The sequence below is a fragment of the Chanodichthys erythropterus genome, chromosome 23 (genome assembly GCF_024489055.1).
Source record: "Chanodichthys erythropterus isolate Z2021 chromosome 23, ASM2448905v1, whole genome shotgun sequence".
Classification (NCBI taxonomy): Eukaryota; Metazoa; Chordata; class Actinopteri; order Cypriniformes; family Xenocyprididae; genus Chanodichthys; species Chanodichthys erythropterus.
The window spans coordinates 23,457,567-23,480,452 of NC_090243.1; the positions used below are offsets into that span (position 1 = coordinate 23,457,567).

Here is a 22,886-nt window from a genome sequence, read left to right on the forward strand (position 1 = left end):
ATAAGATCTTATATTTGGATTATTTTGAGGGAGACAAACTAATGTAGATATTGGCAAACATTCTGGCCTCATCTGAAGGAGAATGAGCTGCTGGACTGTGATTAGGATCATAACTGAGCAGGTGATTGTTGGTTCTTCACGGTTTCAGTGAAGTTGACAGCTCAGAGAGTCTTTCCAAAGATTGGAGATCTTTCTGGATCTAAACACACACCTGGAGACTGTGGCTGGACTGAAGGTGGAAGAAAAGTTGCCAATTTTAGCTGTATATTTCATTTCCAAGAGCTCTTGCGTATGAATTTAAACTGAAATTCGTCTGACAGCTGGAACCGTGGACACTTTTTAGAGATCCAACATTATAATGACATCAGAAAAGTTTAATTCAAAGCAAATGTGAGGCGCTGCTGGAACGAGGCAGACGTTCATCCATGAAGAAGAGCTGAACCAGCGCATAATTAACAGACTGATTAGATTAATGAGGCTGAATTACTTTGAGATGAAGCTCTTCTTCTTTTGCTCCCTGAAACTGCAGCACACACACACACACACACACACACGAATGTGTGAGAATAGAGTTAATCCTGAGAGAATGATGACAGGACAGCACTGACGGGAGTGTACGCTTTAATTAGTCAAAGCAGAGGAATGTTGCCCTGACTCACAGGGATTAAAGTGATCCGCTATAAAACTCAAACCTGCATGTGTTCATACAGCTGTTAGATCTACAGATCATCCGTTAGAAAAACACAAATACAGGTTAAAACTGCAGTGTGTGTGTTCAGAAACATCTGGTGTGTGTGTTAGATGTCTTCATTAATAAATAACGACCATGATATCAGCTGTGTCACATGATCGAACCGAGTATGAACAGCCAATCAGATCTCTGTATTTCCGAACTGCCCAAAAACATCATTCTCGTCATGTTCTCCAGTAAAGAAAATATCTAAAAATGCTTAAAACAAGATAAATGTTCAATAAGAAAACATGATCGACATGTATCCTCTTAAAACAAGGCCTAATATCTTAGTTTTAAAGAAAGCAAGATAAAAATACTGATTAAGAAATGATTTAGCAGAGTTTGTTTATAGACACCTAGGTAATGCTCACACTTTCTTCCATCTTTGCAGAGAAAATGATTCCTGAGTAATGATCTGATTTCACTACTGTACTCTCTGATCACAACCAGCTGCTTTCCTTTGATCAAAAATGTAAAATCAAACTTTTATATTTGAATGGAAAATCTGCAGAATTTGGCATCATCATCATCATCCTTCCAGTTTGAAGGCAAACCTGCTGTAAATCCAGTGTTTAACATGATCTCCATGATGAAGAGTGTGAATGTTGAGGGTCCAGTGATGACGGTGTTTATCCAGAACGTGTGCCGTGACTTTAGGATGTTTAACATGTGAATAGAGCATTAAAAGGACACTGCAGATGTAACGTGGCAGGATTGTGTGTTCTGAGGTAAAAGGCTTAGGATGGGGTCAGAGGTCACGGCGGCGCTCAGGCCAGGCCGTCTGGGTCACTGTCGTCACGGCCGTAGTTTATGGGCTGCAGCTGCTTTACGATGTAGTCTGCGATCTCACGGGTCCCAGCGGCCACGACACGTCTGGACATGAGGTCGAGAGCGCCCCCTACGACACAAACACACCAACACATACTGTTACTTCACATACTTTTATTTCATTTTATTTAATTTGGGGGTTTTCATTTTATTTATTTATTTATTTTTTATTTTGTTATATTTTATATATTATTTTATTTTTTTTATTTTTAATATATATATATTTTTTAATTCTATTTTAATTATTTTATATAGTTCTTTATTTTAATTTAATTTATTTTATTTAGGGGTTTTAATTTTATTTTGTGTTTTATTTTGATTTCTTATTTTTTTAATATTTTATTTTATTTTGTTATTTATTTTATTTTATGGTTTTTATTTTATTTTGTTATTTATTTATTTTTTAATATCATTTTTATTTTATTTTAGAGTTTTAATTTTTTTTCTTTTTTTTTTTTTCTAATGTTTAAAATCTCATTTCCTGTTATATTATTGTGTAATAGGACTCGTCTCCAGCCTGTTGATTTCACAGTATGTCAGAACTGTATTGTGGACTCAGTTCAGGTCAGTCCTTGGCTTTATTTTGGGTTTTACATGGAAGTGATATTCCTCCCAGGACCCTCGTCTCTCTCCGACCACATGGTCATGATCTAACCGGGCGTCCCAACAAAGCCTCTTTGTGTCGCCTCACACAACCGTCCCAACACACAAACACAAGCATGTGCAGCTGACAGAAACACGCTTTAAGAACGCTTCGCTAACGTTATGACAACGCTTCGTCTGAATGTTCAAACCGACCCTTTTCTAAATGTTTTGTGAATAAGGAAACATTCCATTTTATTTTATTTTGCAAACATTAAATGAACATTACTTGAGTGTTCTCTGAACGTTACAAAACTAGCAGTAACATTTAAAGGGTTAATTCACTCAAAAATGAAAATAATGTCATTAATTACTCTCCCTCATGTCGTTCCACACCCGTAAGACCTTCATTCATCTTCAGAACACAAATTAAGATATTTTTGATGAAATCCAATGGCTCAGTGAGGCCTGAGCAATGACATTTCCTCTCTCAAGATCCATTAATGTACTAAAAACATATTTAAATCAGTTCATGTGAGTACAGTGGTTCAATATTAATATTATAAAGCCACGAGAATATTTTTGGTGCGCCAAAAAAAAAAACAAAATAATGAATTTTCAACCATATCTAAATGGGCCGATTTCAAAACACTGCTTCGAAGCTTCATGAATCTTATATTTTGAATCAGTGATTCGGATCTCCTATCACACGGCTAAACAGCTGAAATCACATGACTTTGGAGCTCCGAATCACTGATTCGATTCGTAAAGCTTTGAAGCTTCCTGAAGCAGTGTTTTGAAATCAGCCATCACTATATTCTTAAAAAGTCTTTTTTTTTTTTTTTTTTTTTTTTTGGTGCTCCAAAAATATTCTCGTGGCTTTATAATATTAATATTGAACCACTGTACTCACATGAACTGATTTAAATATGTTTTTAGAACATTAATGGATCTTGAGAGAGGAAATGTCATTGCTCATCCCTCACTGAGCCATTGGATTTCATCAAAAATATCTTAATTTGTATTCTGAAGATGAACGAAGGTCTTACGGGTGTGGAACGACATGAGGGTGAGTAATTAATGACATTATTTTCATTTTTGGGTGAACTAACCCTTTAAAAACGATAGTTCCATGATGATGTATAAATAATGTCTTCATGTTAACGTTTTGAGAACATAAAGACCAGATAACTCTGAACAAACGTTCTGTTAACGTTACTGGAAGAACATTAGCAGGGCACAGAAGGGATTCTGAACTTGAATAAAGAGTAGATTTATCAAAGCGAACATCAAATCAAATGAAACTTCAAACACTGAGCGATATTAACATCCGACAGGATAAACATCCTCGTGTGACCAGACTGTTAGTTACAATGCATATACAAATATGAAATTATGTGTGAAATATTGTGTAAACGTTTACATTTTCATCATGTTCATCAGTGTTTGATCATTCAGTAAAGGAGTTTCACGCCACCAGCGTTTGTAACGAAATAATAATAATGAGATTGGTTGAGACGGCTGTGCTGACCGCTGGTGTCGATGACGCATCCTCCCGCCTCTCTGATGATGACGGCGGCCGCGGCGATGTCCCAGCAGTGCAGGCCGTACTGATAATACGCCTCTGCCGCCCCGCTGGCGATGTGACACAGTGCTAGAGTTGAGCTGCCAATGATCCTCACCCTGCGGGTCAAAGGTCAGAGGTCACCTTTACATAACAGCGGTTTATATGTGCAGCTTTTCGAGCTCAGTGTGGCGTACCCGTGAGTCGGAGCGCTCAGCATCTTCCTCATATTTCCCAGGAAGATGTCCAGTGTTGCAGGATCTCTCTTGGCCCCGATCTCTGTGAGGATGAGGGCCTTGGACACATCTGACGACACAGGAAACGCATCACTCGCCAACATTTACTGTACGGTGGGATTTAATCGTCAAAGGCATCGCTCAATAAAGTGAGATTAAATCCATAAATATTTTTTAATGAATTATTTATTTAAATACATGTTTAAATATAAAGTTTGGAGTCTGTCATTTATTTATTTATTTTTATATATTTTTTTATCAATCAAGGACACACTACATAGTTTAATAGTGACAATAATTACATTTATAATGTTATAAAATATTTCTGTTTCAAATAAATGCTGTTCTTTTTAACTTTATATTCATTAAAGAATCCTGACAAATAAAATGTATGACAGTTTCCACAAAAATATGAACTGTTTTCAACATTGATAATAATCATAAATGTTTCTTGAGCATCAAATCATCATATCAGAATGATTTCTGAAGGATCATGTGACACTGAAGACTGGAGTAATGATGCTGAAAATTCACAGGAATAAATTACACTTTACTATATATTCACATAGAAAACACTGGAATAATATTTCACTGTTTTTACTGTCATTATTTCCTGTGTTTAGTGTTCAAGGACTTTTATTTTGAAGAGTATTTTCTGTTCAAATAAACTACTGTATTGGTGTTTTTCATAAATAAACACTTCTGTGAAGGGATCCTCTCCTCGTCACATGCTGACGGTTTTACTGTATTTTTGATCAAATAAACTGACAAGTTGATTATGATTCACTGCAGAGATCAGCTGACCTCTCTCTCTGGAGACGTGCAGTCGAGCTCCGTTGCAGAAGGCTCCGTGTCCTCTCCTGGCGGTGTACAGCGTCCCGTCGGAGCAGTGGTAGATCACGCCGAACTCCAGCTGAGGCACAAACACTTTATTTCACATGAAAACACAATCATTCTGACCTTGAACCGGTTCATCAGTGTTTACCTCCTTCCTCACGGCAAACCCGATGCTGACCGCCACCATGGGGAAACTGTGGGAGAAGGATCGTGTGTTGGGAACGGAGGAATATATGTGTGTGACGATAAACAGCACATGAAGACGCTGATCGTACCTGTGCACGAAGTTACAGGTGCCGTCGATGGGGTCGATGATCCAGGTGGGGCTGTCGGTCAGTTCACACTTCACACCGGCGGCCGACGATTCCTCTCCGATAAACCTTTCGTCAACATTACATCAACATGTGACACACTGAATCACACCATTATACCAACAGTTATTACTAAAGGATGAAGGAACGTTAAACAGTTTACAGTCTGTAGTGCCCTTTATAGACAGCAGGACAACACGTCTGAGGTGCTGCAACAGAATTAGATATTAATACGGATGGATTATCATGTTCATATACCCTGATACACTATCAATTAATAAGCTGAATTAGCTTTTATTTTTATATTTTATATTTTATATTATATTTATATAGGAAACATTTATAATTTTCATTTAAGTATTTGCAACTAATTTATATATATATATATATATATATATATATATATATATATATATATATATATATATATATACACATTTATTAGTTTATATATACATTTATTACATTTTATTAGTGATTTTGATCTGTGTTTTTGGCATTTTTTAAAAATCTGTGTAGCTTTGAATTCTTTTTTTATTTTTTATTATTATATTTATTTTCAGTTTTAGTTTTAGTAATTTTAGTAATTTTATCAACCTAAAGGGTTAGTTCACCCAAAAATGAAAATTCTGTCATTAATTACTCGTTGTTCCACACCCGTAAGACCTTTGTTCATCTTCAGATCACAAATTAAGATATTTTTGATGAACTCCAATGGCTCAGTCACGTGACTACAGCATACCTGTCAACCCTCCCGTTTTTGCCGGGATTCTCCCGTATTTCACATTCATGCCCCGCCCCACTCCCGTTTTGCTATTTCTCCCGGGAAACTCCCGTAATCTGTATGGCCCAAACCTCGTTATATGAATAATCACATAAATATATTCCAAGTAGTGTTGCACGATATACCGGTACTAGAAAGGTATCGCGATACCCTGCTTTTAGAAACAGTACGGTTCTTCATTTTATTAGTACCGGTACTTTGAGTACCAGCTGTATTTCCTAACGTGCGACAGCAGGGGGCAGTGTGCGGGCAGCGCGCTGCTTCTAAGGCCATGTCCACACTAATACGTTTTCGTTTGAAACATATGAAAACATATGAAACATAGCTTTTGGAAAACGCTCTCCAAAGCGGATGAATTTGAAAACGTGTCGTAGTGTGGACTGTGAAAACGGAGGCTTTTGAATCTTTGAATACGATGACGCATTTTTAGTCATGTGATGCAGTCGTATGACCAATTCAGCCAAGACACGTCTCCCAGTCTACATTCTCGCTTGCTTTGGCCACTTTATACTCCTGTGTTACTCGCAGCAACAACTCCACCTCACTGTCGGTCCATTTAAAAAACTCAGTGCCTTTCCTCGACATTGCCTCAAAGTTTCAAAGAGCCGGAAAGTAAATAAACGGCTAGCGGGAATGACGCAGGTCGAAGCTTTACTCATGCGCAGTAGGGGGATGTAAGCGTTTTCATACGTTTCAGTGTGGATGAGCAACTTTTGGAAAACCTTTGAAAATGATAGTGTGGACGCGGAGCGTTTTTAGACGAAAACTCCGTTTTCAAATATATCCGGATTAGCGTAGACGTAGCCTAAGGCACATTGAGTGCGTGTTTATTCCTCTCAACTGCGCAATGGTGACGAAACGAGAGGTATGGCTGCATATACAGGTGCTCTTGCAGACCGTCCACAAATTCTTGAGAAAGCAGATGCACAAAGCAACATATGGCATTATTTTGCTTACATTGCCGACAGTCAGGGCAGGCCCACGGACACCACAAAGCCCCTCTGCAAAAGATGTTACAAAATAACGCAAGCGAAGGGAGTCAAAAGCATCTTGCTGAAAAACATCCCGATTTGTACAGAGAATTTTAAGAGCGACAGGTTAGTGAATGTGATGCCAGCGTTATGTTTATGCTCTCAAAAATTAAATGAGTGTTATTTATATTACTCATGCAAGCAGACATCTGCAAAGAGGTGTATTATTGTGTCTAATAAGTGATATCTGGTTGCTAAAATAAAATTAATTAAAAAAAACAAATATGTGAAGGGAATATACAGTTATATTAAACCAATTTATGCTTTAATAACATTGCTCTAATTACATTATAGCTCTAATTCCAATCACACAATTCGTTATTTACGTGCAGTTAGTGAAGGAGGGATATGCGGAATTGCGCTGAATGACACACAACAGAAGCGCTCTCTCGCTCTGTCTGTCTTGCGCCCGATCAGTTCTCCTCGCACCTGAATAGTCAAATACACGTGCACACAGATGTCTAAATGTCCATCGTGTGGAGTATCTCGCGTGAATACAGTCGGTTATGGCTTAAGTGGATGTAAACAGGTGGGTAATAACTGAATATGCGTCAGTTACGTCCATGCATTCAGCAGCCCAATTAAATAGGCCTGTCCATCATTAATGTTAATCAAAAAACAAAAGCTGTTAAATGTTAAATAAACCTAGTGTATCTGAAAAAAAGATTAATTTTAATTTACTATTGTTTTTGTAACTTTCTTCTTTGTTCTTTTATATAGCCTAACACAAATAACTTGTTCTCATACTAGCTCATGCTCATATTGTCCACCTCTTTCCCACCTGTACATACCAGCTGATATACAATGTAGTCTTGATTTGGGTGGTCAGTCTGCATATAAAAGTTTGAAAGTGTTTTAAATCTTCTAAATCAAGTAAAATGACTCAAAGTAATTTAAGCATAAGAAAGTCAACTTTAATCACATAAAATGTAATTTACCAACATCAAAATTGTGGCCAATAAAAATGCAGAGTGGCTAGTTACTTTGGAAAACCACTAGCCACAGTGGCTGGTGAGTGAAAAAAGTTAATGTCAAGCCCTGCTTACATGTATAAAAAAATAAATAAAAAGCATAATAGCACATAATTTACAATTTTCTTGAGCATGAAAATAATAAACTTTAAAAATGATATTAAATCTAACTCTGTAACTTCATGGCAATGAAGCTCCAATAGAGAATGTCCAGCTGCACACTGGTGAAGAAAGAAGTTCTGTCATGTTATTTATTTACTTTTCCTGCTGTTTTAGGTTTTTGCCATAGTATCGTTTATGTATCGGTATTGTGATACTGAAGTTGGGTATCGTAGCGAAGTCAAAATTTTGGTATTGTGACAACACTAACTCCAAGGTTATTCCAGTCAAGGCAAGCATCACAATAAACCTCACAAGAATCGAAAATGGGCTACTGTCCCATAAACTGGAGTGAGATCACAGACGTCACGTCTTTCACAAAAGGTATTCTTATCGCTTTATAATATTAATATTGAACCACTGCACTCACACAAACCGATCATCTCTTCCACTTTATTGTTACAACATGAAATAAACATGAATGAACCTCTGAAGATATGCTGAGAGATACAGTACAACTCAACGAATCCGTATCGTGTCTCGTGTAATCGCTCAATCAGTGTTTCAACCACGGAAAGACGTCAATAAAACCCAAAACCTCAGAAAATCCATTCAGTGTCTAAAAACGCGTTAGTCAGCTACAAAAATGAACTTAGAGGAGCATTTTATGCACTATAGGCTATTTCATATCCCTTATATTTGTACTTTACATGCGCTTCAATATTGAATAAATCCGGTTTATGACAGCCACCATTCAAATGTTTATATTGGCTAAAAAACGAGTAGAAACATAATTAAGTCATTAAAAATGTATTATAACATTGTTTTTAAAACTTCATGTTCATTGTATAGCTTACAAATCGATTAATTTTAACCTTTAACAATATAATGATGTACTGTTGCTCCTGTATAGTTTACAGCATTATTGAGATATTTTTTTCTTTGAGGAAATTTGTCATGTACTTCACCTGATAGGGCTCAAATTAATTAATATTGAATCAAAGCTAATCAATTCAAAGTCAAATCGCAAGCTCCTGAATCGAAATCGAATCCAATTGTGAAATGTTTGTCAATGCCTAGCCCTGGTGTCAATCATTTTTATTTTGTTCTTTTAACTTGAATCAAATGTTGTTTTTCCCATTTATGTTCTTGTCAGAGCGCTTCGTTTACATGTTCAGATCACAAAAATGTTCTCATGGGAGAAGATTCCCCCAGACCCCCTACAATTATCTAGCTGACCCTTTTTCAGCTCTTCTGAGTTTACAGGTCTGATTTAAGTTGTATTTACGATAATGCTCGTGAAGGCAGCATAAATCACACACGGCCATTTCCACCTTCAGTGTGATGTTAATGTGTGTGTAATGCCAACAGTTTCTTTAGCAGCACTTTCTGATCAATAACAGACACTAACTTTCCCATTACAGGGCGATATTTGCCCCTTTAAATTAATTTCCAGGGGCATTTTTACCATTATAAGAACATTTTTCTAAACTTATTAAATGTATGCATCATATTTCGTCATAATTAAAATAGAAAATTTGTTTTTAAATAGTAAACAATAAATTCAGTCAGAACAATAACACCCAATGAGAGCGTTACCAATCAAAAGAAACCATCTTTGCACTGCAGAAGTGACACAGAAGCTCCATCTGAAGTGGTTATTTAGACACATTTACATAGACTGCTTCATGCAGCTCAGTGGTAAATATCATTGTTTTGAATTTAGAAATATGTAAAAATGAAACTTTAAAAGTTGGATATTAAAGTAAAAACTGAAAATAAAAACCCGCCAGTAGGTGGCGGTACATCTCAATGTTGCGAGTCACTTTTCTGAATGACAAGACGACGGATGAAAATTTGATTGCAAAGTGAAATGTAAACGTGAATATTTAAGCGACTTTGTCTTGTACTGTTTTGTTGTTGTTGTTTTTCATTAAGATTTATAATGAATCCACCCACCATTCAAACAACTGCTGCTACTTCAAAAGTGATAGTATGTGCACAGGCATTCATAACAGTGAGGGGTTTTTTTAATTATTATTTTTGGAAGCATTTTTGCCCCAAGCCCCCATTAATTTCCAACCTTGCTTATGATCATTTAACACTAGAAGTCCCAGAGATTTGTAACCCTCCTTTAGCCAAGTGGATGCTAACTGGCTAGTCTTTTGGCTATCATTAGCATCAATTCATGTGTAAATATGGTCATTACCTGAGCAATCTGCAGGGGGGTTGGGTGTGTGTGTGTGAATGGTTGCTGGTGGCTTGTTTGTATGTGTGGGGGAGGGAGGGCTGCTAAAAGCAGAGAACTTGATTGACCATGGGCCGGTTTCAGAAAGGAGGCACTGCAAAAAATGCTGTTCTTACTTAGAATTTTTGTCTTGTTTTTAGTCAAAATATTCTTAAATCAAGAAGCATTTTCTTGACAAGTACAAATTATTTTCTTGTTTTCAGGAAAAATAAATCAAAATTGAGTACTTTTTTCCTTAAAACAAGCAAAATAATCTGCCAATGGGGTAAGCAAAATAATCTTATTTCAAACTGAAAACAAGATTATATAGCTTATTCTTGGTTTGAAATAAGATTATTTTGCTTACCCCATTGGCAGATTATTTTGCTTGTTTTAAGGAAAGACTTACTTAATTTTGACTTATTTTTCCTGAAAACAAGAAAATAATTTTTACTTGTCAAGAAAATGCGTCTTGATTTAAGAACTTTAAGATATTTTGACTAGAAACAAGACAAAAAAAGTAAGAACAGCATTTTTTGCAGTGGGTTAAGTGAAAACTCTGAATATGTTAACCCTGAAATGAGGGAGTGCAAGTGATGTTTAAAAAGTTAACTCACTCATTCACACTGCAAAAATGCTTTTCATACTAAGTATTTTTTTATCCTATTTCAAGTAAATTTAAAAAAAAAAAATCTTAAATCAAGATGGATTTTCTATATGAGAAAATTATATATGATATTTAGTCTTGTTTCCTGGGGGGATCTAAATTAAGTGCATTTTACTTAAGTAAAATGATCAATATCTGCCAGTGTGGTAATAAAAATAATCTTAATGCAAACGGAAAGTGTTGGAGTGTCTACCCAGGTGAAAAAAAAAGTGCAGTAAAATACACTTTATTTTAGTACACTTTTACACTTCCATAATGTTCAGTGCTCTATTTCCGTGCACTTATTTTGTACTTAATATACTAAAAGCTCTTCTTTAGTACTTCTTAAGATAATCTTAAGAACATCTAAGTGTACTATTTTGAGACACCATGAATTTGAACTAAAATGTGCTTTTAACATACTATCTCTGTATAGAAAAATGTACTTAGTTACCACTTGTAGTACACTTGAACCCATCTTTCAAACACTTTTAAAAATGGACTTATGATGTATTTCAAATATAAGATTAATATATAATGAATATATACAAAATGTATTTATAATATATTGCCAGGCAGTGCCAGAATTGTGAGTGATTGCTGGAATGTACTCACTCACTTTTTAATATTATTTGTAAATATGTGTACAAATGGTTGGTTTCTTTATTTTATTTTGTACTATTTTTATCAATAGATATCAGCAACAAAGGAAAAAAAAAAACATGTGTGTTGATTTCTCCCTAAGATGGCAAAGTGAAACACAAGTTTCCTTGAAGTGGCTCAGCATGGCCCCACATTGTTTACATAACAAAAGCAACTGTTCACAGCTGATTAAGGATATTAGCCTAAAGCCTTCCAGCCCATCGGCTGTCCTGCGGGTTTTATAGGTAGAAAAGCCAAATGGCTGCTCTCTGGGACTTCTAGTGTTAAATGTAGTATTTCCAGTAAATTGTGTTTAATGTCGTAAGTGTTTCGAAATGTTTTGAAACTTCAATAGTTCACGTGACTTTGGCAGTTTGATTCACGCTCTGAACCACTGAATCCAAACAAAAGATTCGTGAAGCTTCATGAACGGGTGTGCCGTGATCGCCCCCTGGTGGCTGGATGCAGTACAGGTCATAAACCCCGCCCTCTCCATTCAAACAAATGAGACTTGAGTCAAAACATAAAAATAAATTACGCTTCAAATAAAATTTTCCGATAGATGGATTTGGTCATTTAAGGTAGTTGCTATCACGCTGATATTTGTTGTGATTTTAGCTAGCAATCTGATGCTATAGAAACGGGGTGTGTCGCTATGATTGACAGTTGTGATTGACAGCTTCTCTGAGGACTGTCAGAGCTTCGAGGGGAGATTCAAGATATATAACTAACTATTAATTTTACATTTCTGTGTTATTTCACACCGACAAAAGAAGTTGTTCAGCAGTAAACTGAACCGACCTACAGGATCTGACGGATCACTGAACTTTCCTCGGCAACGCTATAAGCTAATTAATAAACGTTATTAGTTAAGATAACACACCTAATGTTAACATGTCGGGAAAAAGCAGGTGATCTGGCAGTTACTAATTATTTTTATGGGTATAAAATAATAATTATCAGGATAAAACTAATGATAGCCTACTCTAATTACAGCAATCGATCTCCTGTAATGTTAGTTTAACTTTACTTAAAATAGCAGGACCGTTTCTGACGATTTAGAGTTGTTTCTAGTGGCATATTAATGAGTTTATCTACTTTCAAAAATATTATTGCTCTAGAAACAGAATAGCCTATTATTTTATAGGTAGAGTTTTAAATTGTGTATAATTAATGTAGCCTATATAAAATACATCAATGATGACGCAGTCGTCTGGGCGGAAGTGTTTCTTTTTTTTTTACAGTCTATGTTCATGATGCAGTGTTTTAAAATCACACATCACTAGATATTGTTGAATAAAGTCTTTATTTTTGTTTTGTTTTTGAGCACAAAAAGTATTCTCGTCTCTTCATCACATTAAGGTTGATCCACTGCAGTCACATGACTGTTTTAACGATGTCTTTAGTTCCTTTCTGGAGCTTGAAAGTGTTTATATTGCTGTCTATGGACGAGTCATAAACCTCTAGGATTTCATCAAAAATATCTTAATTTGTGTTCTGAAGATGAATGAAGGTCTTACGGGTGTGGAACGACATGAGGGAGAGTAATTAATGACAGAACTTTCATTTTTGGTTGAACTAACCCTTTAAACATATTTATCTCGGTTATCAAGGCGACATTTATCATTTTAATTTTTGCCTCTAATATTATTTAATAGTTTATTTTGATCATTATTTCAGTGAGTGACGCTGACAGCGTGGAGGGCGTGAGAACGAGTCTCCAGACCTGTGCGACGGGAATCTGTGTCGGAGCGTGGAGATGATGAGCTCCTCCACCTGATGGTCCGTCTCCGTCACCAGATCTGTGGGGGTGCTCTTACTGCTCACACGCTTCTCCTGCTGCGCCGCACACGCCACCACCTGCACACACACCAACACTGCCATCTGCTGCCCACACTGAGCACTGCTCACATACAATACTCATTTCATTCATGTTAAAGGGTTAGTTCAGCCAAAAATTAAAATAATGTCATTTATTACTCACTCTCATCATGCTGGTCATCCCGTAAGACCTTCGTTCATCTTCAGAACACAAATTAAGATATTTTTGATGAAATCCGATGGCTCAGTGAGGCCTGAGCAATGACATTTCCTCTCTCAAGATCCATTAATGTACTAAAAACATATTTAAATCAGTTCATGTGAGTACAGTGGTTCAATATTAATATTATAAAGCGTGTCAAACCGCCAAATTGCTGAAATCACGTGACTTTGGTGCTCCGAAAAGATGATTCGACACACTGATTCATAATGCTTCCTTAAGCAGTGTTTTGAAATCGGCCATCACTATATAAGTCGTTATTTTGTTTTTTTGGCGCACCAAAAATATTCTCGTGGCGTTATTATATTAATATTGAACCACTGTACTCACATGAACTGATTTAAATATGTTTTTAGCACATTAATGGATCTTGAGAGAGGAAATGATCCATCGGATTTCATCAAAAATATCTCAATTTGTGTGATGAACAAAGGTCTTACGGTGTGAAACGACATGAGGGTGAGTAATAAATTACATTATTTACATTTTTTGGCCGAACTAACCCTTTAAATATTATACATGTATTAACACACACACACATATAGAAAATAAATGTTAATTAAAAATAATAATGAAAACTATAATATTATTAGACATTATATAAATATTATATAATGTTTATTGTTTGGTAATAATAAAGTTTTATTAATATAATCATCACAATAAATTATAAAATATACATAAATTATAATAGTTATAGAGCTAACAATGATATAATAATAATAATAAACTACTGTTATTATAATGTATATCAATTTACATTTATTGATAATAATATAATAATAATAGACTAATTCTATATATTCTCAATATTAATTTATATTAATTATGTATGTACTGTCCTAAATGAATATTTCCCACACTCAGGCCACATTAGTCAGATATGTGTCTCTTTATCAGAGTTATTAATAACAGGTCCTCGAGCTGTAGTTTACACTGATCCAGAATCAGTCTCAGAGCTGACTGACAGGATAATAATGCAGGATTTGTGTAAGATTATCACTGTCGAGTCAACGAAACAACAACAAGGAAATCCCTGATGAAATGTGTTTATTATCGGTCACCGCGCACTCTTCGCCGTTATTCGGTCATGTTTGTCGTGAACGAGCGGAATGTCGTTAACGTTACCTGTCCGGCTCTGCGCGCGATCTGCACGGCCACATCCAAACACTCGCTCCAGTCCTCCATTGCGAAGAGACGCGTCACGGTGATCCGAGCGCGCTTCAGCGCATCTCATTCTCTCTCCGGTTCTCTGACGTCCGGTTCCGTGTTTACGAGGCGCGAAGCTCACGGCCGCGGCCTAACGACACATCAATGACCTCTAATCAGCCGAACACATCAGAGGACCCGCGGACACCCGCGCCGCGATCCCGGCGCGTTCATGAGACACTCGCGCTGCATATTTAATTCAGATTACTTAATTGTTTACGTTTTCATATCTATCTACAATATATTATGCCAATAGATAACAACAGACACGAGTATATAAATAAAAATAAAAATAAAAAATGAAATTAAAATAAATGTTTTCCGCTACTTAAACAATTACATGACGTCACCCAGCAGAGGGCGCCAAAACAAAGGCCATTCCTGCATTTGTTCTCAAAAGATGTAAAAATATGATTAGAAGATGATTGACTCTGGTGTGATCTTTTTAAAACAACACATAAATATCCATACTACCTGACAGATATTCCTAAAATATGTGCTTAGAGAAATCACGGTTCTTTTGATGACAAGTGCCCTACTCTTAGTACACATCAGAGTACACACTCAGTGTGTGAGCCAATCAGAAACCTTGGAGGCAGCTCTCTGCCAATCGCGTGCGTTTAGGGCGGGACTACATGGAAGATTTCACTATTGTAGTTTAAAATCATTACATTTCTTCTCAGAGTGAGTATATATAAAAATATAAAGAACATTTAAAGTGTAAAAAAATAAAAAATAAAATACAATTTGAAATTAAAATGTGATATTTAAAAAAAAAAACAACTATATAGAAATATATTAAAGTTATATATTAAAACTAATCGAAATGACAAAAGCACATACTAAAGTTATTAAAGCTTAAAGCTAATTAAAATAATACAGTAATAAAATAATACATTTTTATTAATATAATCAATGTAAATGACAAAATATTCAGATTACAATATAGTTATAGAGCTAACAATGCTATAATAATAAACTACTATTGTCAGTATATTAATTTACATTTATTGAAAATAGTCTATTATATACATGTATAGGCTTTTTTGAAATTTTTAGGCTATTTTTATATACATGTATAGGCTAATTGATAATAAACTGCTATTGTTAATATTATTTATATTAATTTACATTTATTGATGATAATAGTCTATTATTATTACTATAGTTTTTATATAAATGTATAATTGATAACAGTAAACTCCTGTTGCTATCATTATTTATATTAATTTATATTTACTGATTATACTATTACTATAATTATTTGTATTAATGTATAATGATTGACAATCATAATAGACTATTACTATAATCATATTGATATTAGCAGCACTATTTACTGAGCTACTATTATTACAAAATATACATAATTATAATATAGTGCTAACAATTCTATAATAAACTACTTACATTAATTTATATTTATTGAACAATAAAAATAGACTATTATAATATTTATGCTTCATATTAATATATAATAATAATAATAATAGACATTACTATAATTATTTATTATCAATATTAATTTATATGTATTATGCATGTATTGTCCTAAATTAATATTTTTCCAAAGGTTACATTAGTCCACCCTGGGTCAGATATGTAATAATAATAATAATAATGATAATAATAATGATAATGAGTGAGAGTGAGTGGCCATCAAGACATTTTTTATTTACAGCATTAAGACAGTCACTTTGAAATTTGTTGCCATTAAAATATTCTTTATAGTGACAATTTACAGTCATAACTCTAACATGAGTTAAACACACGCGTGTGAATGAGTTACTGCTGTGGAAGTTCACCTGAACCCAACATACAAAATGGCTTTTTAAACACGACACTGAAATACTCTTAAAATAAAATTTGATTAATTTACATTTAATTCTGCTCGCCTGTGGATCACAGAAAAACAAACAACATTAATTTTGTACAAACATCACAAGAACCCTTATCATCAAATATCTGAGCATGGCACGAAAGAAAAGAGCGAGAGAATCACAGCAAGGCTTGATGTAAATATAAAGCAGCACAAACACAGAACAGATGGTTTGGCTTCAGATGATGAGGTGATGAAGAGCAGCTTCAGTAGATGAATCCTCCAGGAAGGGTGGAGAAGGGCTCCTCGAACTTGAAGCGTTTGGAGATGGCCTTCTGGTCCGGGGTCAGGCTCTCTTGATCCGAGGACTGGCGGCACTGGCCGAGGGTGTAGGCGGCCATGACGATGAGCTCCTCCGTCAGCTGGGCGCTCTCCTCCTCTTCGTCGTGGCTGGAGGCGGCGGGGCTGACGGGCTCGGAGACGATCTCCTGACGCGGCTGCAGCCACTGGTGCTTCAGACAGTCTTCGGCGCTGGCGCGGCTCCTGTGCACAACACCACACACGAGTCAACATTCACATGCTCATTTAAGTCCACCGAGGACAAAACCTGTCAGAAAACATGAATCATTTAAAAGAAGACCCTTGGCAGAATCTTTAAGTAAAAAAAAGTGAAAACACAACAAAAAAAAAGTTTTATAAATATGGTTTATGAACATTATTTTACATAAAATATATATTTTATGAAGCATGTTGAACTTTAAAACTGCTAGAACACCACAACTAAAGTTGTGCTCTAAATTTGAGGTTGTTATCTGAAAAAATGAGCTTTCAGTAAGAGTTTGTTTGGGCGCAGTACCAAACTTTCCCCATTAGATGGCAGCAAAGCTCCACTGGAACACACTGCGGCTGGAACTACTGTACTGCAAATCAGTTTTGCTCTCGCAAATATTACAAGCACACACACTTATTTTAAACCACACATATAAACCACACTCTGACATCCACACACAATTATAGCTGCATAATTGATCCAACTGACACTATAATATGCAGAAGCAGAAAACGTGAATAAAGCGAGTAACAAAACCTGAGAAAATGGCACCATTTGGTAAAAAAAACCCAAAAATAGTAAAAAATAAATAAATAAAATAATAACTTTGAAGCCTTGCCAACAGAATGAAAGCCTGTTAACAAAGATTGCTTCATTGTATAGTTAAATGACTCTGGAATTAATAATTGCAGTTTCAATGGGGACGTTTTTGTCCTCAAGGTCCTGAGAGGAACTATTCTGTGTTACTGGTGCAGAATAGATTTATTAAAGGAAATGAGGGTGAAAAAGTAAAATTCCAATAAAAATACACACCTGTACCAAATTTTATGTAGTTGGCATTAACACAGGCGAAATGATCAAAAAAACTCAACTGAAAAAGACAAAAATGTCCATAAGGTCGCACAAGGGTTAATGACATCATCCACGACATCATTTTACAGGGAAAACATCAGTAAATATATTAAACATTTCAAAAGTTATATTATAATCAAAGGTATATCAAAATTAAAAATATAATAAATAATAATAATAATAATATCAGCATTTCAAAAGTTTGGGGTTGGTAAGATTTGTTTCTGAAAGAGTCTCTTCTGCTCATCAAGACTGTGTTTATTTGATCAAAAAATAGTGAAATATTATTCCAGTGTAAATCAGCTGTTTTCTATGTGAATATATAGTAAAGTGTAATTTATTCCTGAATTTTCAGCATCATTACTCCAGTCTTCAGTGTCACATGATCCTTCAGAAATCATTCTGATATGATGATTTGATGCTCAAGAAACATTTATGATTATTATCAATGTTGAAAGTCAGATTTTTGTGGAAATCGTCATACGTTATATTTTTCAGGATTCTTTAATGAATAGAAAGTTCAAAAGAACAGCATTTCAATCATGACAACTCATGATTATTGAATATGGGAATGTAAATGTATCTGGAGGATCTGCTGCAGAACAAGTATGAACACACAGAGATGCTGCTGAGAGCCTCAAAGATCTGCATAAACACACACACACACACACACACACACACACACACACTGTGACTTAAACAATATCACGCTGCATACTAATAGAGGAGTTGAAAATAACTCCCAGCAACCACCTGAGCAAACATGCATGTATTTATTTATATCTTGCAGTGTTCAAACAGCCTATCCAAAAATATGGTCATGTGACAAACAGCAAACCGCAGGGTAACATGCAAACCTTCATGACAAAACCTAATGTCACTTAAACCGGTTCTCATGTTTAATAACTCACTCCTTATATCATCCGTCAAACGTGATTCTGTGCATGTGTTTGCTTAATCTAGGAGTTTTTAAATGCAGCTGTTTATTGAAACCAGAGCAAGCAATCTCAAGCCAATCAGCTCGTGCCATGCAGATGTAAAGAGTTTCATGACTGAACTAGATATGTATTTGAGATCTTCAGTAACATTATAAATGTCTGTACTGTCACGCTTGATCAGTTTAACGCACGCTTGTTGAACAGAATCAGTATCTCTCGACGGTTCAGTGTCTTACTCTGGCTCTTTGATGAGCAGGGACTTGATGAAGTGGACGGCAGCTCCGTCCAGCTGCTCCAGCTCCTCCTCCGTGTAGCTGACATTGATCTGAGAGATGTTGAGGAAGGTCTCCTGCTTATCGTCGCCCAGGAACGGCGAGATTCCCGTCAGCATCACGTAGGCGAGGACACCGATGCTCCTGTCAGAGAGAGAGGATCACGCACTGAAGGATGCCGCTTCCTCAACAACAGTTCACAAACACAGACTCTTCTCAAAGCAGTATTGTTGATTCAACACTTTAGGCTACAAATGTTTTTGCATAATATATCCTGAAGCCAAACAGCTGAGGGAAACGGACACACTGAACACTGGAGCGAAAGCCCTTTCACTGGAGAATACACCGTTTGTTTAGAGGACGTCGAATAATAGCACTTGAGGATAACCATGATAAAACTGATGGTAAAACAACAAAGAGTGTGTATTGTGTGATCGGGACACATGAGGACGTCACGTGAAACATCACGGTAATGTGGGAAAAACTCACCACATGTCAGTTGCTGTGCTTATTGGCTCATAATTCAGGACTTCTGGTGCTGAAATGATAAAAGAAATCAATTACATTCAGTCCAAAGCTTGGGATAGGATTGATTAAAAAAAAAAAAAGAGGATTGATGCCCACCTACATACTCTGGTGTTCCCATAATTTCCCTGATCTCATGGCTGCTGCTTACCAACCTCGACAGGCCGAAATCCACAACCTTTATGTCCCCGAGAGGAGATTCGCTGGTGAGGAGGATATTCTGAGGCTGGAAGAGAGAAACACTCCTGAAGTAAACTGTTATAATGCTGGTATAATTACACATTTGTAGCTCTGGTGAATAACGCAAATATATTTAGCCCACAAAAATGTCCAACCCAACCCTGACACCTTTAAATAAGCCTGATTTGACTTCATCTCAACTCACTTTGAGGTCCAGATGCACCACGCTGCTCCGGTGAAGAAAGGCCACTCCTTCTAGAATCTGCCTCATCAGTCTCTTCACGTCTTCCTCTTTAAAGGCCTCGTCTCTCTCGGCCACACACTGGTTGAAGATCTCGCCTCCTGCGGCACTGAGCACACCGAACGATGAACACTCGTTAACATGCACATGTTACAGCAACGGGTCACTCAGAATGTCACTATTTACTTTTGTAGAACCTCTGATGATTCGAGCCCAATCAATGATTCGGTGAACTGAACAATCACTGAATCGTTCTTTTGAATCGAGTGTTTTCTAATGAACCTGTTGATCTACTGAACGTCTCCAACATTGAGTATTGGGGTCAAATTAATACTTTTATTCATCAAGGATGCATTAAATTGATCAAAAGTGACAGTAAAGACAATGTTACAAAAGATTCTATTTCAAATAAATGCTGTTTTGAACTTATTCAAAGAATCCTGAAAAATAAATGTATGACAGTTTACACAAGAAAATGAAGCTGTTTTCAACACTGATAATAATCATAAATGTTTCTTGAGCAGCAAAATATCATATCACAATGATTTCTGAAGGATCATGTGACTCTGAAGACTGGAGTAATGATGCTGAAAATTCAGCTTTGATCACAGGAATAAATTACACTTTACTGTATATTCACATAGAAAACAGCTGATTTACATTAGAATAATATTTCACTATTTTTACTGTATTTTTGATAAAATAAAAGCAGCTTTGGTGAGCAGAAGAGACTTCTATTTAACTTTTATGATTTTTTTTATTGGAGCTAAAGTTGTCATTACCATGAACTGTTGCAAGGAGAAAAATCTTTAAAATTTATTTATTTATTTGGTTCTGCGTAAATTAAATTCAAAAGTTAATTAAACTTCAGTGCATCCTTCTTGAAAAAATTAAAAATAAAAATCACTCCTGCACATTCTCCCTCATGCACCACCTGTTTTTCAGTTCTCCGTATTATGTTTAGTTTGAATTAAATTGGCAGCAAAAGGGAGATCAGAAGTAATCATCATGTTCCAGACGTGTGTGCGTGTGCGTGTGCGTGTGTGTGTGTGTGTTTGTGTGTGTGTGTGTGTGTGTGTATTTTTAACCCAGAGGAGCCGCTTCACCCCTGAAACAACAAGGCAAAGAGCTGACCAAATGACATTTCTAAAAATGTTTGTACAACCATGTGATTTTAACTACAGCACATTTAGAACAATGAGCGCTCTCTCTCTTGTGTTCGGGACATGCCTGCAACCAAAATAAACACTGGAGCATGAGGAGCTTGTTATTTGGATGAACAGAGCATCTGAGCAATATCCAAATCTAAAATATAATCCATATCTGACCCTGCTGCTGCCCAAATACTCAAGTGTTTTAAACCGGGGTCAGAAAAACCCTTAATCCTGGTGCGGTGAGCTTGAGTGCGTGTCAGCGCAGGTAACGGCGCTGCTAATAACGCAGACACATGTCCTCAGCACGCACCCTTTCACATGCTGGCAGACCATTCCCAATTTCCTGCATTCCGGATCAGACAGCGTGATGAATTCGATTAGACACAGACAGGGGAAAGACAGCCGCCTCAGGCCCATGTGCTGCGGACGAGCTGAGAGTTTATGTGAGGATGCTTTCAAGGACACAATAAGAAAATAAAGCAGAAATCTCAAGTGTGGATAATAGTAATAGTGATGCTTAAATCATCAGGCTTAACTGGACCATATATCATTTAACACGCATGTTTTCTGAAAGGGCGTAAAGATGACCGGGACACTAGCGGTGACGTTCGACCGCTCTGGGCAGTTTGTGTGGGATTAGATAACTGCCTACGGTTCGTCCTCAAGAGTCCAAGCGATAAGCCTGTGTGCGTGATTCCTCCCGTAATCTCATTCTGTGGGATCTGAGATTCAGCTGAGAGTGAGAGGACTGAATGGAGCTGAAAGCGTGGATATATATCTGGATACACACACACACACGGTCACCGTTTTTGCCAGGTGAGACGTGTTCCTGGACCAACATCCAAAAACATAGTCCTAACCCTACCCTAAACCGAACCCATAAAATCAGAGTGAACTGACATGAATAATAATGGTGTAGAAGCATCTAACATTAACTGTAAACCCATCAATCTAGTGGAGATGCACCAATTGCAATCGGTTTTTGGCTGATTCTGATTTTTTTGTGTGACCTGCTGACACAGATTTTCTTTCTAAAAACTATAATTGACATCATATACAAACGAAAATCTATTTTTCTTCAATGCAAAATTTTATTTTCATAAGAAAAATGTAGTAAAAAGTCAGTAATAAAATAAGAACAAATAAACTACAGCACAAATAAATGTAATAGAATAAAGAAAGATATGAAATAAAGTTTTTCAGGTGGGTCTAACAGTAAGAAATACTACAGATATTAAAGTGATCAAACGTAAAATAACTGGATAGTCTTCATTGTAAATATTACAGATTAATGCTTACAATTAAACGTTTTCAGTCAAGAGAGTGATTTTCTTCAGTCTTTTCTTCTTTGATGCACATGACTTATTAGGCTGCTGTCGCTTTAAGAGTTTGTGCACGGATCCAATACACTGTTACACAACATCTTTCTCCACTATTTAAAGCAGTACTTCTCAAACTTTTTAGCGTGCAGTACCCCCTGAAGCCATTACCATCCTTCTGCGTACTCTTCCACTTCGACTGCAGTCACACCTTTACCATTAAGAGACAATATTTGCCCCCTAAATTGATTTTTACCTTAATTTATTTTATAAAGTTATTCATAATGTTTTAAAT

At 36.1% G+C, this 22,886-nt stretch overlaps 2 protein-coding genes across 4 annotated transcripts in view; both read right to left on the bottom strand.

Annotated features, from left to right (window-relative positions):
- Positions 1 to 610: 610 nt before the first annotated feature.
- impa2 (inositol monophosphatase 2) lies at positions 611 to 14,895 on the bottom strand. 2 transcript variants are annotated; one of them, XM_067378521.1, is made up of 8 exons: positions 14,661 to 14,895; positions 13,218 to 13,351; positions 5,056 to 5,160; positions 4,929 to 4,974; positions 4,748 to 4,856; positions 3,905 to 4,013; positions 3,675 to 3,826; positions 611 to 1,631 (listed from the first exon to the last, which is right to left on the bottom strand). In XM_067378521.1, the coding sequence occupies exons 1-8, from the start codon at positions 14,718 to 14,720 to the stop codon at positions 1,501 to 1,503; spliced, it is 846 nt and encodes a 281-aa protein (XP_067234622.1). In that variant the 5' UTR covers positions 14,721 to 14,895; the 3' UTR covers positions 611 to 1,500. The 2 variants fall into 2 exon arrangements, with proteins under 2 accessions (XP_067234622.1, XP_067234623.1); XM_067378522.1 differs by having other exon boundaries at positions 1,501 to 1,631; positions 3,567 to 3,826.
- Positions 14,896 to 16,455: 1,560 nt separating this feature from the next.
- The window catches only part of stk17a (serine/threonine kinase 17a), a 33,250-nt gene continuing 26,819 nt past the window's right edge, over positions 16,456 to 22,886 (bottom strand). For both annotated transcript variants that reach the window (XM_067378228.1, XM_067378227.1), the window contains 5 exons: positions 20,083 to 20,227; positions 19,797 to 19,923; positions 19,662 to 19,710; positions 19,137 to 19,316; positions 16,456 to 17,103 (listed from right to left, as the gene is read on the bottom strand). In XM_067378228.1, the coding sequence (XP_067234329.1) occupies positions 16,827 to 17,103; positions 19,137 to 19,316; positions 19,662 to 19,710; positions 19,797 to 19,923; positions 20,083 to 20,227 (778 nt within the window). In that variant the 3' untranslated portion in view covers positions 16,456 to 16,826. The remainder of the gene's footprint in view (positions 17,104 to 19,136; positions 19,317 to 19,661; positions 19,711 to 19,796; positions 19,924 to 20,082; positions 20,228 to 22,886) is intronic.